The 21,113-nt window shown below is 36.1% G+C and overlaps 1 protein-coding gene across 3 annotated transcripts in view; it reads left to right on the top strand.

Moving 5' to 3' along the window:
• Nucleotides 1–21,113, top strand: part of Gbeta13F (guanine nucleotide-binding protein subunit beta-1) — a 59,525-nt gene that overhangs the window by 24,304 nt on the left and 14,108 nt on the right. For all 3 annotated transcript variants that reach the window (XM_065358595.1, XM_065358593.1, XM_065358596.1), the window contains exons 2-3: nt 7,292–7,487; nt 19,409–19,554. In XM_065358595.1, the coding sequence (XP_065214667.1) occupies nt 7,431–7,487; nt 19,409–19,554 (203 nt within the window). In that variant the 5' untranslated portion in view covers nt 7,292–7,430. The remainder of the gene's footprint in view (nt 1–7,291; nt 7,488–19,408; nt 19,555–21,113) is intronic.

Raw genomic sequence — 21,113 nt, 5'->3', positions numbered from 1 at the left:
GGATCTTTAGTGAAACGATAAAATAGTTTTTAAGAAGTGAAGTTGGCATTGCATGCGAAATGAGCCCTGTAAATTTCACTTTTTCAGTGAAATAATTCTTTCTTCGAACCATAAGGAACAATGTCAAAAAATATAAAAAGCCACGTTCCCCTGTTCAAAAAGTTATCAATTTTATTCTGATGTAGGTACCTACTAGGTAGCAAAAAAGTAGCGAAATTAGCCAAAAAAAAATTTAAAAAACAATGAAAAAATGAAGAAAAAACGTGTAAGTATATTTTTGAAGAAATAATTGCTAAACTGTTTTTGTATTTTTGAAAAAAAGTGGACATTTTTCATGATTGGGCAGCACTGCCTAAAAATGCAACATGCGTTTAATTTTGTTTTTGCCATCTTGTTGATTTTTGTGATGGAGGATGGGGGAGGGAGGAATTTATGAATTTCTGGTAATGCAGGATTAGCGATTTTTCTGTTGAAGAAATCCGTTGGATGATAGGTAACCTGTGATTAGGAACCGAATCAGTCTCCTTTATAAAAATAAATTCCTGCCGCTGCAATAACGATTATTAATTTGAAATCCCCTCTCTGTGTCTGTACCATACGAAAAACATTTCCAATTACACTGTACGAGAATCGATTTAATTCATAATTCATTGAAACCCGAGCTAATATTTACCCGGCTCCTGGGGGAAAAAAGTCGCCCGAAACTAAACTCGAATACCTAATCAAAAAAAAAAAAAACGGAATCTGAAACCAATAATACAACGGTGTATAATGCAGGAAAAAATTCGGTACAGTTGGTTTTTTGCCTACTAGCTTCGGAATGGAAGGCTCGTCGAGCGTATTAATAATGCCAAGGAAAAGCTCACGCTGAATGAACTCTTCTCTCGTGACCTTTGTACCATTCAACGATGGTTTGTGACGTGGCATTTGATAAATAAAGTACGAACAGCCGAAAACGATGGAAAGGGGCATGGTTCTCAGTTGTATGTATTTGATTCTCCGACGATTGGGATTTGGATTGAGAAAAAAATAGGTATTTATCGGGTTTCAGGGTAAAATTCACGTTCACGTTTGCGAAATTTTTTTCCTGCTGAAAAGAATACCTAGTGTTGTTCTCGACCTGTCAAAATACATGTATGTAGCTTTCGGCAACGTATCGAGTTCGGTGAACGTATGTGCCTTTAACTCGGATGTCAGGTATTCTTTTTTTTTTTATCTTGAAAGAGAAAAGATCGTAGAATTGTACGATATTGTTGGAAAAATTGATAATTTAATTTCTCGTCGTGTAGTCGTTGAAGCAAACGATGAACAGGGAGTGAAAAGACATTCGGGGATGCGTTATACTGTCACAGAATGGGGCAAGGAAAAAAAATCAAACGAGTTGAATAAACCGGAGAGAATGCACTTATTTTCCAAAGACTTCAAGAAGAGGTTTTCTATACTTATTAGAGAAAGAGGAAAGAAACTGGGGCCTGTTTCGTCTTCTATTTGTTCGTCGTCTGAAAATTTCACCTATTAAAAGTCGATGGAAAAACCCCGTGAAAAAACAATGGCTGAAAAGTAAATTCAAAATAACCACAGTTTGTGATTTGGGTCGGCTGTTGATGCGTGTTGTGTGCGTTGTGATGAGGGGTATTTGCCAATTGAGAAATGGAAGTTGGTTGCTGGTAAAACGTTAAATATTAAAGTACGCATCGGATTAGGTCGCTCAGGCGGATAATACACCGTTCGCCAGAGTCGGCAGTGGTACGTAAAAGCTATATGCCATGGAAAGCGGTATAAGAAGATGAAGAGCAGAAAAGGTACAGGGGGAGAACCGTATGAGAAAAAAATTAACTCTCGTGTTTCCTGCGGAAATGGGATTTTTTATCTTAACATCCCGTTGTACGTAGTGGAGCAATGCGTCCCACTTTTGAAAACCTCTTCCTTATTCGGCAAGAAAATAATGCCAAGGTGATGCGGCCGAGATGGTTCGGGGAGAAAAATTTTCCAAAATAATGGAACAGTTGATGAAATTTTTGGATTTTTTTCCATCATGATTGTGTGCTCTATGTGAGGATGACTAGTACATACGAGGTCAATTCGCGAATAACGAGCATATTGTAATTTATTGGAAATTGGCCAGTTGCTTTACTAGATATTTGAAAGCTGCGAATTTTTTCGACCATGCGTGTTTCAGAAGCGATGGGGTGGGAAATGAAAAGGATGTGAATTTTTTTTTTCTTTTTACGAGTGTGGCTGGCAATGACGTCGAGTTGACGCGATTGAATTAAGCTAAATGGGGGTAAAGGAAGGAAAATGAAAGTGGGTGCGATGATGATTTTCATTTCAATAGATTGCGCGTCTTGATGTGCGATGAAAAATTCGCAGATAACGATGAATATTTGTAGTTTCGGACGGCGACTCGCGGATATTGCCCGGTGAAATGAGTTTAGTGGGAGTGGGGGTTTGTGAGCTCACTGTTACGTATGTAGTATGTACAAGCCGATGTACGAGTATAGTATGACGTAATGGTGAGTTTTTTTTTTACATTGTTTGTGTGTGTTTTCAGTGTACCTGGTAACTGGTGTAATGATGATAATTATGGCGAAGTGATAATTACATACATGTAGTGTAAGAGATGATTTATTAAATACGATGATGACGATGAACTGAAATGAGAATTGATTCGATTTAACGTGTGGGAGAAAAATCGGATACGAGGGTGTTTCTTACGAAGAATTCTATAATTGTGCTTATTGTGGAATTCCAAGATGAAAAATTCTAAATGTTATTTACCTAGATGCATTTTAAATTTACATAAAATGCACGTATTTGTGTAATTGTTCCAAAACTAACGAAGATGGTTTTCAAACTGGTATAAAAACGTGAGGTCCAAACACAGCTGCATCAGAAACATGCAAACTTACCTCACTATTATAAATTTTTGGTCCTTAAAATGAATTCCTCGAATTTTGAAGAATCTTGAAAATCAGAAAGTCAGAAGAGAAAAGAAATCAAAATTTTACCAAATTGAGCTTGGAAGCTTCAATTTGCTGTGTGCTTTATTTTCAATCTCTGAATTCGATTGGAAACAGTTCTGAGTCGCTTTGAGAGATTTATTGAAATTAAACATCGCGAAATTGCACCTAATTGAGATAGAAAACTGACATATTTGGTTTGTACTTCCGTTTTCAACCTCAGAAATCAATTGGAAGCGATTTCGAGTCGTTCTGGAGCCTCCAGCCCATTTTTTGGAAATTCCGATTTGTTAAAAATGCACCAAAATCCCCCTAAATTCATTAAAAATTGGTTGAAGTGTGGCAACACTGTTACATTTTTTCCGAGATTTTTTATGAATAATCAGTTTGAGGTAATTAATTTTTCAGGTGTGCATACATTTTACTGCTTTCAAGCGTTATTGGGAAAGCAAATAGGAAGGGGGGGGGGGTAAAAGTAAACTTTTTTGGGAAAAAATTCGTGCGGTTTTAGATTTTTCTGAATAGGTAATCAAAATTTAAATCTAATTAGGAAATGTTGGTCTTGTTGACTGAGATTTAACTGTGATTTTTTTTTGGTTTTTGCTGTTGGGGGGGGGGGTGAGATTTGAAATCCAGTTTTTTTGTTGTAGACCCCTACGATTTCTGTGATTACGAAAGAAGGGAAGAACAGAAAGTATCTTCCTCGTCCAGTGCTCAAATCATTATTTATGCAAATACTTGAAAAAATATATTTCATTCCTCCACGTCAGTCACTTCCTATGTACATCCTTAACTTCGACCCAGTTTCACCATTAACCAGTTGGATAGAGATTATCATTTTTTGTTTTCTTTTGATATCGATGAATTTAATTTTTCCACTGTGGTTGTTGACTAATTCGTCATTCTTAAATGTCATGAAAATTCGCCGAATAACTTCACCTATGACGAAGTGGAAAATCACTCAACCGAAATGTCAGACTATTTTCGTGTGAATTTCAGATTGATTGAAAGTGAATTTGGTTACTACTTACCTAGTACGTACACAGCTTCTGCTTGAGACCATGTTGAGGAAATTTTCGGAAACAGACTACCTATTGGGGTAGGTACAGATTTTTTTCAGTGAATCCTCAATTACCCAATGAAAATTTGAAGACATTTTTCCCAAAATCTGTTTGATTTTTAGGGATTTCGGATGAACCGCACAAGTTTTAGGACCCTACAACCTCATTTCAGGTGTGGTGATCAATCGAACTAAAATTCGTGTTCAAGGACCTCAAGTATCAAATCGAAATAATTAATGCATACCTACTATTAAATAAATTGAAGATGATTTTTAACTTCGCTGGAATTGCCAGATAGGTCTCCTGAAAGGTTTTTATGCAAGGGGTTCCCAAAAGGGATGATTCAAATTTTCAAATAAAGATTTTAAAATCGGGAAAAATTGTTGAATTTGGTTTAAATTCAAGTTCATGATGTGTTTGGACGTTTTTTCAAATGCATATTGCGAAGAAACAAAATTTTGACCAAAATTGATCAATTTTTTAGGAGGGGGAAATCTTAAAAAAATTGTTTTTCGCATTTTTTGAAGGTTTTTTTATGCACGCTGGAAAAATTTTTTATAACTTTTCGATTTTTAGTCTCCTTAAACAATCTAGGTGTTCAGCATCCTTGCAAGTCTGAAAAAAATCAGTTTTAAACCTCCAAAAATGATGATTTTCAACTAAAGTTGCAATGTCACCCCTCTTAGATTACATTATAACCCTCAAACAAACGATTCTGTAAATCAAATCGGGGAATAACTGAAATGTTTTGCTCGGAAAATAGGCTTACGGACGAACTCTTGCAAAAAATGTCAATTCCCCAGAGTTGGACCTACTTATTTTCGAGATTGGGGCTCAAATGGGGCCGATTTTGGGTCCGTAAATCATCCGAACAATATTTGTATTTTTTTGATGGGGTGGCTGGGTTCACTAAGATGAGAAAGGGGTGAGGAAAATTATCGGTATAGGACTCTTTCGAAAAGTAATTTTATTCTGAGCACATTTTGTTGCGTTGAATTTTGCTCCATTTCTCAGTAAACTTTTCGTGAAAACCGAAAAAACTGACAAGAATTTTGATGTTTTTTTGAGAGACATTTTTCTAAATTGAGTTAAAACCAGTGCCTCAAATGAAAATTTTGTACGAACCGTGTATTATCTACTATTGTCTATTCCCAGTACTGAGTAGTGCAGTCTCAAATCTGACTTTATATTCGTCATCAATGTGGTCGTTTCATATGAAAACGACACCAATATCGACGATATACCTCAACTTCAAATTGGCGTTGGGGATGCTCCTGCAGCCCCAATTGGGGCTTGGAAAACCCCAAACTCGCCTCTTCGTGCCTTCATCAGTTAGTGTACAAAATTTCATCCCAAAGTGTAGATTTCTCGTATTTAAATGAATTTTTATTGAAAAGTCGAAATTTTGAAAGGGAGGATGAGCCTAAAATACGCGCCGGGAGGTGGGGTTGGGGAAGTTGCATATTTTTCGTCTACGATACGAACAGTATCCGAAAATGCGATTTTCCCACACTTCCATCGGATGATTTATGGTCCCAAAATCGGCCCCATTTGGGCCCAATCTTAAAAATGAGTGGGTTCAGCGCTGGGGAATTTGCATTATTCGCAAGAGCTCGTTCGTAAACCTATATTTTCCTTGCTAAACATTTCACTTCCCCGGTTTGATTTACAGAATTTTTAGGGTTAGAATATAGATAGTCTATTTTGGAAAAATAAGGGGGGGGGGCTAGCGATTTCAAAATTTCATCATGAGAGAAGTCAGACCATACAGAACAACTTTCACGTGTAAATTTCAAAAACGTCGATCATAATTCTTAATTGACTATGCTCCATAAAAGCTTAACATTGAATCATTTTTTCGGGGGGGAGGGGGCTTTCTTGTGGACCTTCCTGAACATCTATTCCGTCATTCGTGCTCTTCGGGCTGTGTAATAGCGAGGGAGGTAAAAGGAGAAGTCTGCAGGTTGAACTATTCGCACGTGCTCTTTCGTACTACAATTTATTTGCCCAGCGACTTAGCTAGTTGAACTCGGCAGTCGGCATGGTTGGTTTCATTTGTTCGTAGAATAGAGTAGGTCTTCGCACGCGACGACCTTAAGGCCAAAGATGCCGGATATCACGGCTCGAAATATATATCTTCGACTGCTCGGTGCTTATTCATATGCATACGAATAAGATCCGAAGTAGCGGGAAAAACTCAACGACAATGTATACTTCGATAAAGCGATAATAATTTGTTATATACGAACCAGTATTTTGTATTTTGTATGTGTATATATTTGGCACATACGTAATGCGAGAAAGAAAATTACCGCAGCAAAATGAAATTTGTGCTGCACAAAAATACACATTATTGTACCGGGTAGGTAGAGGTACAACACGTATATGAAAGTAAAAGTTGTCGTCATTTGTCGAAAGCAACAGTCAGTTTTCGTTGTGTTGGGTGGGTACTACCTATCTACAATAATATGCAAACATTGCTGCGGTATTTTTTGTGCTATCTAGTAATTTTTTATTTTACGAGAACGTTGTATAAGTTAATTATCGCTTAATAATAATAAACCTGAAAATATTCATCGATCGTGTCGATGTGTCTTTGTCTCGTTCTCGTTTCTCCCCCCTGGATTTTTTTGTACAAAATAATCGTAAGCTGAGTGTAAATTATCGACTGGTGCAAATTTACGTACTCGTAGCTGTATTTTAGTGTACGCGATCGAGAGAGGTGAACGAAGTTGCGACGAGGGAAGCTAACGCGGTGATTAACGACGACGATGGCGGTATCGTTATCGTCACAAGGAAGGGATTACGTGAGTCGGGAGTCGACGATTAACCAGAGAGAAGAGTTACGCACGTTATGGGAGGAAATGGTTGATTTTTAGCGAGTAATTTGTAGGTCAGATTTGAACCATCGAGGCATTAAATCGGAGAAGTGTGTATAAAAATTATTATGTGTGTTCGGTTCGGTTGGGTTGTTTATGGTGAATGGTTGCTTAGCACCCACAATAAAATATCAGCAGGTGTTTGAGCCCTGATTAAGCGTGTACAGAACGTAAAACGAAGCGTATAAAAATTGGGTGCCGTTACGGCTGCATCGAAGTACCTGCTGAGGGGGTGGATTTTTTTCCACATGTGTATGGGGTAGACGAGGGTGTAAAGAAAAAAGACAACGAACGACACGAATATGTGATTAATTATTAAATAGGACGATGGTATTTGAAATAATGTGATTTTTAATGCATGTGTTTTTTTTTTTTGCTATTTGATTCGCAGCGTTCAAAGTGTTGTGGGCAGAGGTCTTAGCTAGAAAAGCTGGAGCTGCCGCTTGATTTGGACGTGCAACACACTGGATCAGAAGAAGACGGAAGATTGAAGAAAGCGGTGCTCAGTAGCCAATTCCCAGACTGACATTATGAATGAGTTGGAGGCGCTCAGACAAGAAGCGGAAACGTTAAAAAATGCCATCCGAGTGAGTCTCTTATACTTATGTATATATGAGCCAAAAATAATCGAAAATTTATCGATCTCGGAATTGACGTTTCTATATACTCGCGAAAATCGCCGAGTGGTTCCAAAAGGTCTATAAGATGGTATCATCGCGTGTTTTTTTTTTTTTTTTTTGAAAAAAAAAGTTTCGAAATATTTGAAATATTCTTCGTTTTGTGTTTGTCTTATAAAGTCGTAGGTATATTTTTTTATTTGATTAAGAACGCGAAAATTTACACAACGCTGTTTCGAAATTCGTTCAAATGTCAAAGTCCAGGTTCGAATATTCAGCCTTTTTTTTTTTTTTTCGTAGTAGAAGTACCTACGTACTTGTACGAGGGATGGGAGCTGTAAATAGACTTACGTCGTCGTCGATGGATTACGAAATCGAATGAGAGAGTTGGGTTTATTCTCGAGAAGTGTTGAAGAGTTTCGGTTTAGGTTCGTTGATTTAGAAAGAAAAAAATGAAATTAGGTCGAGTAGAGGTTCACGTTCGAATATGTACGAAGGAGAAGACGAGTATAGTCGCAGGAAGTGAATTATTGTGATTGTTTTATTGAGGTTTCTTTTTTTTATTTTATTTTCATTTCGTCTCTCTAATTGGATGTTGGACGTGAATGGACGATGTCTTCGATTCAGGAAGCAAGACACATCGGTGGAAATTTTCGTTCCATTAACACACACTCGGCTACGAGTATAATACTGTGTGGAAATCGAAACGATAATTAAATTTGTACGACGAGTTAATCTACTAGTAACATGAGTTGTATAAGATGAGTAATGTTTCATTTCGATGAATTTCAAATGAGCAATAATGTATTGGATATCTTGTTTTCTGTAAATTTGATGTTGAGAAATCGATACCTACGATATTTTATTTACAATTTTCTTCTCATCTATACGTGTCTTTCCCCCCTTCAATCTATTGTTAGCATTTGCTAATTTTCCGATTAAAATGCAACGAGATCTCAGCTTGTAAAAAATATGGAAAATTTCGTATAAGAGCGCAGTGTTGCCAAGTTTTCCAGATGTTCAATATGAAGGCATTGGTTACATAAGAAGAACGAAGAAGCATTTTAGGGTCGGAATCGGAATAAAATTGAATGACGCGGTCATAAAACTCGGCCCAAGGCTACGCGTGGCATTTCATAAATTTAAAACTGAAAATTTTCGTTTTTACGATTTCAATGGCCAGTTTTTGAAAAATCGAACTATCTAGCTCTTCTTTTTTTTTCGTGTTTGGGAACACAGTTGGCTTTTTTTTGTTCGAAGTCTTCGATGAGGGTGTTCATTAAATTAGTTCGGCCCAGAATAATCTAATACATATATTTCGAGTGTGTATCCAATTTGAAAATTACATGTTTTGAGAACAAAATTTGAAACTATTCATTTAGATGGAGAAATTGAATTAATTCAAAATAAAGTACAAGTTTTAGTTTTTTCCGAGCGTTTTTTCTGAGTTTGTATTGAGTAATTTTTATTCAATTTGGGGGGGGGGGGGGAGAACAAAAATTTTCTTCGGGAGTTGAATATTTTGAGAGATTCGGTTGATAATTATTGCAAAGTGTTTGTTGGTTATCTAAAACACACTTTCAACTTTGAAGAAGTTCAGCAAACATCTTGAGTTATTAAAATTTTGATGTTGAAATCAGTTGTTTTTTTTGGCTTATTAAATTCATTTTTGATGATCATCCGCCTCGTCTCCTCGAAAAAAGGAGAAATCAGTAGATAACACGTTCCTTGTATTTTGGACGATCAGAAAATAAAGTTTGAAACGAATTCGCTCATGAAAAATTTATGTTTTTTGAAAGCCTTTCCTTTAAAGGAATTCATTGGTCGAGAAGGGAACCAGAATTTGTATTTGTACACCTATTAACTCGATGAATTAATTTGGTGAAAATGTACTCTCTCCCCCTCTCGTTGCTTCTCACTTTTGAATTTTCTTGCTGGAGAATTTTTTGATGAAGTATTTCGAAAAATTTTGCCATTGATTTACAAATTGGTTTTATTCAATATTAGAACAAGAATTCTTATTTTCCTAATTTTTTTTTTTTTTTTTTTTTTTGAAATTTTGAGTAGGTATTCTTTAGGAAAATTTTCATTTGAATTAATCTCCATTGTACATAAAAATGTTTTTCATTTTTTACAAAATACCTGTTTTTCCCAAAATTGCCTAAAACCCCTGCTTTTTTGCGAAAATTGCGAAAATAAACTTTTTTTTTTGAAGCTGTGATTTTTTTCAGCTTCTGAAATGATTCATTCATTTGTTTTCATCTTTCAAAAATTCGATTTTGAAAAGCTCACTCGAGTTCACTTTGGTAAAAGAAAATATTTTGGCTTGAATAAACATTGACGACCCCTCCCCCTCCATTCCAATATTGAAGCTTTTATTGAAATTAGTCGTGTTTTTTTGTCAAAATTAAAAATGAATAAACTTTGTTTTTTTTTCAACTTTTGAAATATTTTTCTTTCATTATTTTTATATTTCAGAATTTTAATAATTTTGAAAAGTCCATTCTAGTTTACTTCGATAAAAGAAAAATTTTGGTTTGAATAATTTTTGACCTGCACCCTTCAAATTATTGAAGTTTTTGATAAAATTATTTGCCGAAATTTCTGCTTTTTCACAAAAATTGACACAAACTCCCAATTCATGTCGAAATTGCAAAAAATTGTTTTTTCAATTTTTTTTGACCTGTTAATTATTCATTTTGTTTTCTTTCCAGAATTTGAAATGAGATTAAATTTTGATTTACATCCTTCCAATTTAAAAATTTGATGAAATTTCCATTCAAAAAGTATGCTTTTTGCGAAAATTGCGCAAAAAAGTCGCGCTTTTTTCATTTTTGTTCCCAAATTGAAATTCTCCATTATTCTCTTTTTCTTTCACAATTTTGAGTTTTTCATTTTTTCTTGGTTCTCTTTCATGATGATTTTGATTCGAAAAAATCTCGTCTCAGTCAAATAATTGTAAGCATCTCTCCATCCCCCCTCCCCATTCTCCTTCAGCACTGAAACACTCAGGAAAATATCGTATTGGGTAAACTCCTTCAAGCATTAAAAGTGCAACTTGATGAATATTGTTGACCTGTTTATTTGAAACTTTGGCGTATAATTTTTTCAATCTTTTTCTTCTGATTTTTGCTCCTTCAATCGTGTCGTGATTTTACTCTTCTTTGGTATTTTTTTTAGCTCGTTACCGCGAATCTTGTTTACAAATGTGCCAATTAATACAGCTATCGGTATAATTCTATTATGGTACGTTTAATGACTGTGACGTGCGTCGGATTTCCCAATGTTCGAGAGAAGGAAAAGATCTCCGTCTGCATAAGTATAGTATAACTTATGATGATATCCATCACAAAACATCGACGTGAATGTAATTATAGTGCTGAATGGCTCGATCGTCTCGCGCTTCTGGATATTTGTACTATTTTTAATCGAAATATCCCTGCGAATAAATCAGAATCTGAACTCGTGCTGAAAGAAAATTCCTAAACAGGGAACAGGGAATTGAACAATCCATCGGTTGATCTCGCAAGACGATACTAAACTTGCGTCGAAATGAGGACAAAATACGAACGTACGAACAAGTTTTTAATATTCGAAAAGGACACACACACCATCATCATCTCACAAGTATATACGTCCGAGAAAATGATTGAAAAAAAAAAGAAAGAAAGAGTATACAAAAACAAACCACTCAGCGAAGCGAAAGAGAGAATGAGAAACGAGAGGCGCAACGCGAGGCGAGGCGAAAAAGCGAGAAAAAATGTAGATCATTGAGTTGTTTTTTTTTTCTATATCAATGAACGAAAGAACATGCTAAGGTCGTTCATGAAAATTAATGAAAGTAAGAAATTGAACGAGGTAGGGTGGATTCAGGTAACGCGAACAACGGTCTTTATTAGGACGAAGGGCGGAGGACGAAGCAGAGTGAGTGAGAGCGAAAGAGATGCTCGATGAGGCGGTTGTTGCTGCGCGGCCGTATAAAAGCTCAGTGACAGTGTTACCAGTAGACATGTGGAAATTTGCTGACGTAGAATGGAATATTTCGCTCATCTTTAGCCCCTGACGGCGGAGTGAAAAATGTATAAAAGGAGTATCCAGTATGAGGGTGGAAAATTTTTGAAGAAATTGAGGCGTTTGCTGATGCGATTTGTGTGATGAAGGTGCATTTCGAGTTTGCCATCGGGGTGGTTGTGAAATTTCAGTCGAAATGATCGGAAATTCGGTCGACTCTTCCGTCTGTTTTTCGTATGGTTCGAAAGCAGGACCGTGGTAAAGGGTTAAAGGCCGAAAAGAGCGGCGAGAAATACCTTAGCGAAATTAAAATATAATTTATGAAGCGAAATTTGTGAAACTATTACTATCGATTAGTAGAAGCGCCGCCGCGCCGTTGCTTATGTTACATTCTAATCTCGCCGTCGAATACTACGTGTTAACGGCTCGTAAAAATGAAGGTGGTTTTTTTTTCTCTCATTGGTCTGCCAGGCCTTTTCACTCCCTTTCTGCCTGTGAACGTTGCTTTTTCGTACTCATTCTGTTGTAATGTTTTCTCTGTCTCACTCTCTCACTCTCTCGACATCGTGTTCCTTTACCACCCTTAAGGTTAGCTCGTTTTTTTTTTCACTCGAAGATATCGTTAAAAAATACATATTACGAGGTATAGGACTCGTAAAACGGGGAAAATGAGAAGTTGAAAAGGAAAAGTACAGGTGGAAAATTTATTATAATGCAAGTGTATTTTTCAACAGTTAGGTGGATATGTAGATGTATAGGAGTACGTAAGGCTGCGATTTTCAATTTACACACGTACAGCGAGGCCGAGTATCGGTGGTGGGTTCTGGATGTGTGCGAAGGTAACTTTAAAAGCAGCGATAAGCGTGAGCTTTTGCGCATGTCAAAGGCTTCCACGCTCTGCCATACCATGTCGATGTTCTGGCTCTCTTTTTTATTCATTCAAACACACACACGGTTTTTAACCGAGAACGACGAGGACGAGGACGAGGACGACGACGAAAACGACAGCGACTACGACGACGTCGTCTGTGTCATTTTCTCGTTCATTTTGTTTTTGTGAATTCTGAAATTTACGCGTGGAGAGAACACCGTACCTTGTGAAGAGAATGGCAGCAATTTGAGTCCGAGGTAGGGTACGATACGTGTGAAGAAATTCAACCCTCGTTCGTACGTATAGGACGAATAAAAAGTGGACGAGCGAATACTTGCTCTATTTATGCATGAAAAGGTAATCAGGTGTAGGAATTTTTCGAAAAAAAGGCAAAGCGAGGAGAAAGTGGTTAAATTGCGCACGTAAGGAAAAAAATATGGTAACGAGTGAATACCGTGTACTTATGATAAGTAGTATTTTGGCCATGTTAACTTGACCCTCCGGGCCTTGGAACGGGGTAAATTTAAATGATGGCGGATTGTAAGGTTTCCATGGCTAACTGTTGCATTGTCGAACAGAGATGGCGCGAGAGACCAGCAAAGAGGGAGGATTTTTTCCATTTTATGGTAACAAATCTCGTCGTATTCGTCGAATATGACCGCACAAAAAAAGGTCATGCTGGCTTAAATCAATATTTAAGACGTTCGGCAAGTTTTCGAATCTACATAGCGCCTGCCATAGGGTGAGTTATCGAAGATGGACGGATCGTTGTTCCCATATACGAAAGGAATGTAGGTAGTTTAATAAATATCTGGTGTGTTTTTTGATGGATTAATGAAATGGTGTGGAGTGGCAGAAGTGATGATATGGCTTGAGTAGTCTTCTTTGGTACAGGAGATTGTGGGCTGATTTGAGGCGAATGGTGTCTTGATACGAGTCCAAGGTTTGGAACTGTTTTGAGCAGTTTTGGAGTCTCGAGCAGATTTTTGATTGTTGAAATTGACAAGAAATTTTATTCAATGAAACTGGGAAAGCTGAATTGTACCCTATTTACAACATGTTGAGTCGATTAAAGGAGATTTTGAGCGGTTCTGGAGCCTGAGCCATATTTTGAAAATTCCAAATTTTCAAGATACGTTTCCAAACTGGCAGAAATCAAATTAGAAATAATCATGGAATTTTTTGAAAATCTTGAATTTCCAGAAAGTGACTGGAGGCTCCAGTACAGCTCAAAACCATCTCCAATCGACTCAGCATGTTGAAATTGGGGTTAAAAGTAGATTTTAGCTTCCCAGTTTCATTAAGAGTAAAATTTTGCAAAAATTTTAATTTTCAAAAATCTGCTGGAAGCTCCAGAATTCCTCCAAACAGTTCGAAAACATTTCCTATCAATTTGAGGGCTCGAAAATGGAATTCGTGCCAAATTTAAGCTTTTTAAATCAATTTGGTGAAATTTTGATTTTTTTACACTTTTTGCCCTTTACCTAATTTTTAAAAATTTATGTACTAAAAATCTAAAACTGCACTTGAGTATTTGAAATTCTTACTGGTGATGTATTTTTGTATTCTCTTTCGATTTTGCTTTATCTGTTCAAAAATTTTTCTGCCAGTTGGGATACCTCCCTTATGAATTATTCGTAAAATGAGAGAAATTTTCTGTCTCATTCGCCAATTTGTCTAGTAAGAAACTCACCAACTGAACAAATTTTGGCCAAGCAGTTTTCCTCGTTGCGTTGACTTATTAATATTCATTGCCATATCAAGTCCCTGAAAAAAGCCAAGAATTTCGCAAAAACTGTCTCCTGTTTTTCTTGTACTGTACATATAATTTTAAAAATGCATATTTTTTGAGAAAAATTTCAAGATACAAAATTTGATGTCTGAAATTTGAAAAACTGTTGCTCTTCGGGATTTCAAAATAGGCCATTTGTTCTTACGAAGGTTTTTCAGGCGCCAAAAAAGCGACGAACGACTCGAAAGTCGAAAATAGTTTCAGTGCCTTCGCGGTATTGATCTTACGTTAACGAAATTTCGCATAGAACCCTTTTTTGTTGTTTTTCTGTTGCAAGCTACGTACTATATGTATGTATTATGGTTAAGTTGAGAGCATCATTTTGAACTGGCTCGGTTTTTTGTTCATTTATTGTTAAATATTTTTAGATCATCTTGTGTGGTATTTTGTTCATATTTTGTGTGGCCTTTTTTGATTGAATTATTTCTGGGTTTTTAAAAAACGGCCAAGTAATTGCTGCGTTGCCAGCCATATAAACCGAGTTCAATTACAATCGAATACACGATCATTTAGGTGTTACAAAAGGAATTATTCGCGTATGCCATTTCATTTTCAAATTTCATTACGAGAATTAAAAACACGTTCCTATTACAAATTACGTGGAAGTTAATTATTCATATGAGGTTTTGATCAACATTTTATTTAAGGTCAATGTGGGCTAATTGTAAACAGGGGGTGATTGTAAACAAGGTAGTTGATAAATATTAATGATATGGTAATCAAGCCTAAAACACTCGAACCATCGTCATCTGCTGAATCTGTTCACGATGAAAAAGCATTCTGAAAAATTGATTCTCGAATTTCCAGTGGCCTAAAAGGGAGCAAGGAGGCATTTTTAGAGTAGCTCGGTAGTGAAGGGCTCCAGAGTGGGGGATGTAGACAATAGGAATCACAGCGAGGTTATTTTTTCAATCAGAAACACATCAACATTTTTTCCCAATGAATCTGATTCAGGATTCAGTGTCATTATGTTGAAAAAAAATCTACGAAAGTGTCGTAAGTGTTGCAAATGGATCCTTCGGGTCTATTGAGAGAATAAATACTGTTGTAAAGAAAAGATCATAAAATTGCAAAAAATCGCTCAAAATGGGTTTTTTAGACTTAAAAGAAAGGTCTGGAAGAGTTCGAAAAACAAAAAAGTGCTATATTGATATCGGTGACACCTTTTTATCGAATCTACGTTGTAAATTTAGAGAGGCTGCAGGCTATTCTCAAGGTAAAAAAATTGCTAAGAAATCGACTATTTCGTACCTGAAAAGGAGTCAAACTGTTTGATTGTGCAAAATTTGGACCGTGTAGGTCAATTTGAGTTACCTGGTTGTCAAAAACGAGACGAAAATTATTCTGCCTTTAATAGAGTGGTGATGATCTAGGTTGCTGAAAGGTCATCAAAGTCATCATAAAGTCATTATTTTAGACTCTGGGTCACCAAAGTCATCAAGAAGTCATCCTTTTTGGCCAAAAATTGATCGAATATCCTCAAAATCGAAAGATATTTGTAATTTGTCAAAAATGCAGAAAGTATAATAAGTATAGTAATATTGTTGGATTGAGCCAACTTTTACTGAAAGTTACACAAAATTTGGCGAAAATTGCTCAAAAGTCTGTTGAAATGCCAATTGGTTAAAAATTAAGAAAAATATTGTAAAAATGCGCAGTTATGAAAAAAATTGTTGGAAAATTATGAAAAAAATAATCAAATATCGAAATAAATGAAATCATGAAAAAATCACATAGAGCATTCAAAAAACGTAGAATTATCATCAAAATCTTTTGAAAGTTACCAAAAATTTATAGAATTTCAGTGATAATAGTGTTATTTGGACTTTGGAGTTGATGATGGTCGAATTACCCAATTCCCAGATCGTTTTTACTGATGTAAGAATTGATTCCCATCTTGTTTCTACTCATGTATGGATTACTTGTTACCTGTTCGTTGGTCACGTATCGTGTACAGCTACAGGGTGCCCAGAAATATCGAGTACCCCTAAAAAAGTTTTCTACTAAAATACTTTGGTTGGTCACAGTGAATGATAATAATGATAGCACATGATTGGTTGTTGGAATGGAGAGATAACATTCCACCAATCATATGCATCAATTTCACGTTGCCAACCTATATTTTTAATGAAAAACTTTCTTTGGGGTACTTGATATTTCTGGGCACCCTGTACAAGGCTATAGACACAGTGACGCACGGGTTATTTTATACTGTTACATTAATGAAAAGAGGTTAGATTTTTGGAGAAAGGAGAGTAAGACTGAAAGGGTTCGAGCAATTTCAGATAGCGTTTGAGGAAGGTTTAGTGACTTTCTTAAATTGGTATGATCTTGACAGGTGAGTAAGATGTGGGAGATAGTGAGTTGGACTTGACTTGTAGACTGTAGAGCATATTAGCGCGGTTTCTTTTTTGAAGAGATGAAAGTGTGTGAGGACTGAGGAGGGTATAGCCTGTACATACATACACAGCATAAGGCAATGGCCTGCTTCCTGGATAAATCTTTAATGTTGGTGGTGTGGTATTGGCTGGGAATTAACCGCTAACATAAATGGCTTCCATCACATCAGACACAGGGACAGGTGTTTCCAGTATAGGTAAAATCTTGAGTGACTGCTTTGCTGCTATAGTCTGCTGTTTCATTTCCCAAAGTTCCTGAGTGGGCTGGAATCCAGGCTATGATAACATCCATGAAACATTGAAGAGATAAGATTTCTGAGGCAATTGGATGTTGCTTAGTGAATCTGTGAAGATCACAATTTTGTCGAGTCTGCTCTCAATTGCCATGTTTGAAGATGTAAGTATAGCCAGTATAGCGTATAGTTCTCATGGAAGAATACTGAACAAGCACAGAAGAAGAAATCGCAAAACCTCGCTATCACAAATGACTGACTAACCACAACGATCCACCGATTTCGACCCATTGGTGTAAGACAAAATGGAATCATTGTATGTACTGAGCAATAAAGTTATTGATGACTTGAGTGTTGAGTTGAAAGTGTTCAAGTAATGATGAATCAAATGAGAGAATATTTTTCTTAGTTTTTGTAGGATTTTCTGGATAGAATGGAGGAAGAGGATATACTGGATGGACAGAAATATTGTGAACCACAAAGAAATTTTTTATTAAAAATATAGGTTGGTAATGTGAAATAGGTGCATATGATTGGTGGAATGTTATCACCTCAGTCTATTAACCAATCATGCATATCATTATTATCATTCACTGTGATCAGCCAAAACATTTAGCAGAAAACTTTTGTACGGGTTCATGATATTTCTGCTCACCCTGTAGCTAAATAGAGTTTAGAATGGAAGAGGCGTTATGGAGATATGAATCATAAGCATACGGGAGATTGGGATCAATTTTTGAGTCAGTGGTAAAAGGGAGACAGTCAACAGGTTTAAGGTGAATGAAAAATTTGGAAAGGATGAGTTTTGATCATATACAGGGGAGGATTTCAGATGCTTCCTGATATAATAAGTGTATCGAGGAATTGTGAAATGGAATCAATCTATACACAGGAAAAAAACGACATGAGAATCAATTCGACTAGTCCTAATTCCTGAAAAATCATTTAGGAATCAACTTATGTACCTATAGCTGTATCATCAGCTCTGAAATTTTGAAAAATCTCAACGTTATGGCATTTTTTCATCATTTTTCCAGTGATTGATGCCAAAAAATTATATAAAAATCACCCATCAAAATTGAATTTCAAACCCCCCCCCCCCCCAAAAAAAAAGGGTGTCCAAAAGTGGAAATTTGGACATTCAAAAGTCATCCAAGGGTGGGGGGTCGTGCTTTTTAATTTTTTTTTTTTTTTTTTTTTTGATTTAGTAGGCAAGACAGTGGACCTGTCAAAAAATGATTGAACCCATGTTCAGTTTCTCGAGCCATGTTTGGGCAATCGGGTCCTTGCAAAATAATAAACTGGCCTACCACTGAATTCACCCGTAGTCTTGCCTCGAATGAGATCTGTTTCTGTACCCAACACGGGCTCCAACAGTTTTTTTGTGTCTGTTTGAAGAAAAAGAAATTGTACATACGAAGATAAACAAAACAAATCAGCAAGTGACCCCATAAAGTACGCGTACAACATTACGAATAATTTAGTAGTATCGAAATCGAGAGTAAATTTTCAAATTGCTAACAGAAACGCAGCTCGAAGATGCTCCGGTATCTCGGCGCGGAAGTAATAAGGAAAAAACTGGCTAAAAATTGGCGCTCGACCAGGGCACATCGTTACCACTTGTGGGTTGATTGCTGCAGTTTACACCACGCTTACCCATTCGGCTTTTTTTTTCCATCGAGCTAACGACTTATCCTAGATTCTACGTGGATTTTGAGTTGAAGAGTACGTACGTATTATGGGACGAGAAAAGACAGAATCTATTTGTATGTACCATATGATTATTATCATCATTATCGCATCGTGATCATTAAATACAGTGAACTGGAATCAATAATATACAAAACGAACTATTGCGAGAAATGCTACCGATATAAATTTATCGATAATTCGCCGAGTATCGATTCTGGTGTTTCTATTAATACGAATACGAATACGATTGATGCTATATATTCACCGACGTATTAATTAATTTGTTAACGATTCTTCGGCTCACCACGCCGCGTTCACCTTGACTATAAAGAGATTTGTTTTTTTTTTTCACGTACGTGTAAATACGCGTGTAAAGTATTTTTATATGTATAGTATAGACAAATAATATATAACGAGAAAAACGAACGTTGAGCGGAAAAAAATTAGTGGAAATAGGGAATTTATACACAATACGATGAATTTACACGTATATTAGCCCGAGAGTATGAGCGAGACAGAGATGGAAGGATGCTGGAACGATGCCAGAATTACTATTGGTTTTTTTCCCTTCTTCGTCTGCCGCTTCGATCGGCGATTTACAAGAATGTACGTAATTTGACCAAGACTAGTTTGGTGTTCACTGTTCAGTATAATTGTTTCTATTAACGTAGGTCGTGTTTGGTTTCGTAGAAGAGGTATGGATGCGAATAGGGGTTATCGGTTTAAAAATAGTTGTAACTGTTTTGTAATGTAGTTATATATCGATGGCAAAGTGCATAAGAGATTAGAATGTTTTCATTTTTATGTTCTATTTTAGTGTGCTTTTTGTTTGAAAAAAAGAAAAAAAGATATACGAATAAAATGAACTAATTGTAACCGTTTTTTTTTTGCAGGATGCTAGAAAAGCAGCATGCGACACCACACTGGTGCAAGCGACCAGCAATTTGGAACCTGTTGGTCGGGTTCAAATGCGCACCAGACGAACACTCCGAGGACATCTTGCGAAAATATACGCCATGCATTGGGGTTCCGATTCCAGGTATATTATTTAATTAGGAGAATGTTGATTGATTAATGGTTCGATGTGTGTTTCATGTATGCTTGAAGAATTAGCAGCGATCGGTCAGATCACTAGATGAAATTATTGTGATGTTTATTGAGGTTGAAAAGTAGATTAGGTTGAAAAAAACTCATTCCTTCGAAATATCGAGGTGCCTAATGAGCATCGAAAGAAGTTATAGATGCTGAAGTTCATTTTCTAGAGGAATTCGAAATTTCTAGAGAAATTGGAAAACTCTTTGGAGGCTCTAAAAAGATCGAATTGAGATTATTTTTGAGTCGGATGTTCGTGTAGAGGACGCACTGAAAGATATCTTACAATGTACTTTCTTCAAAAATTTGATTTTTTTACTTTTTTTGGAATTTACAAAATGGTCAGAAATTTACTTTTGAACTCACGCTCCTGGAATTTCGCGGTAACTACCTAAAACTGTCCAGAGGACGCCCAATGAGCACCGACCAAATTTATAGCTCCTGAAGTCCACTTTTGGCCCTTCCAGAGCGATTTGAACTTTCTGGAGAATTTTGAAAGCTTGCTGGAGAGTTCAAAAAGGTCATCGGATCGAGTATAGATACACCAGATGACATCTTGCTGAAAACCCCGCTTGTTGCACCCTCTTTGAACATCTGCTTTTTTTCACTTTTCTAAATGACCAAAAATTCAATTTTTGAACTCAAACTCTTAGAATTTTGCGATAACCGGCTGATCATCGGCCTCTGAAAAAGCTCTAGTAAATTATACTTTTTGATATTTTTGAAAAAATGATTTTCAAAAATTTTGAATAAATACAAAATTATTTTGGAAATTTTCAACAACAAAAATTTCATATTGTCTAAGTATGTACTTTATTAGTAAACATCTACTTTGATAAAACATTTTAATGCAGAATTTTTTTTTCAAACTTTGATCGAGGTTTCGATATTTATGTAATTTTAACAAAGAAAGGTCTTCTTGGCAATTTCTGAGGGGGGGGGGGGACGAAATTTGGGCAACTTTTGGAAAAATGCGAGGCTTTTTGATTTTTGGAAGAAGAAAAACGTTGACAATTCTGGCAAAGGAGAAAGCTTGTAGCAATTTTTGGCTAAAAAGTGAGACGATTTTGCAACATCTTGGCAAAATGGCAGCATTTTTTGGAAAAAGTGAAAATTTTCAACAGCTTACGATAAAATGTGAGACTTTGAAAATTTTGGCAAAGGACTGTGCCTCTTAGAAAAAAAGTTGAACTTGAGGACAACTTTTGGAAAAAAAATACGTTTTATAATTTTTTTTACTGAAAAGTAAGAATTTCAGGCGACTTCTGACAAAAGCAAGACTTAATGTCCATGTTGAGTAGTTGACAAAAGACGAAACTTTTCTCTATTTTTGTGCAAAAAGCAACTGACAATTTGAACCAATGGCAGAGTATCTTTTTTTTTTAGCCATTTTGGCTAATGAGCAAAAATTCTTGACTATTTTTAGCCAAAAAAAAAAAGAAAAACGCTAATTGGAAATTTAGGATGAAAAAAAAGTGAAAATTTCTGACAATTTTTGACAAAAAT

This window comes from Planococcus citri, chromosome 3, assembly GCF_950023065.1.
Source record: "Planococcus citri chromosome 3, ihPlaCitr1.1, whole genome shotgun sequence".
NCBI lineage: Eukaryota > Metazoa > Arthropoda > Insecta > Hemiptera > Pseudococcidae > Planococcus > Planococcus citri.
The sequence above is the reverse complement of the archived record's forward strand: the minus strand, read 5'-3'. Positions and strand labels throughout refer to the sequence as shown.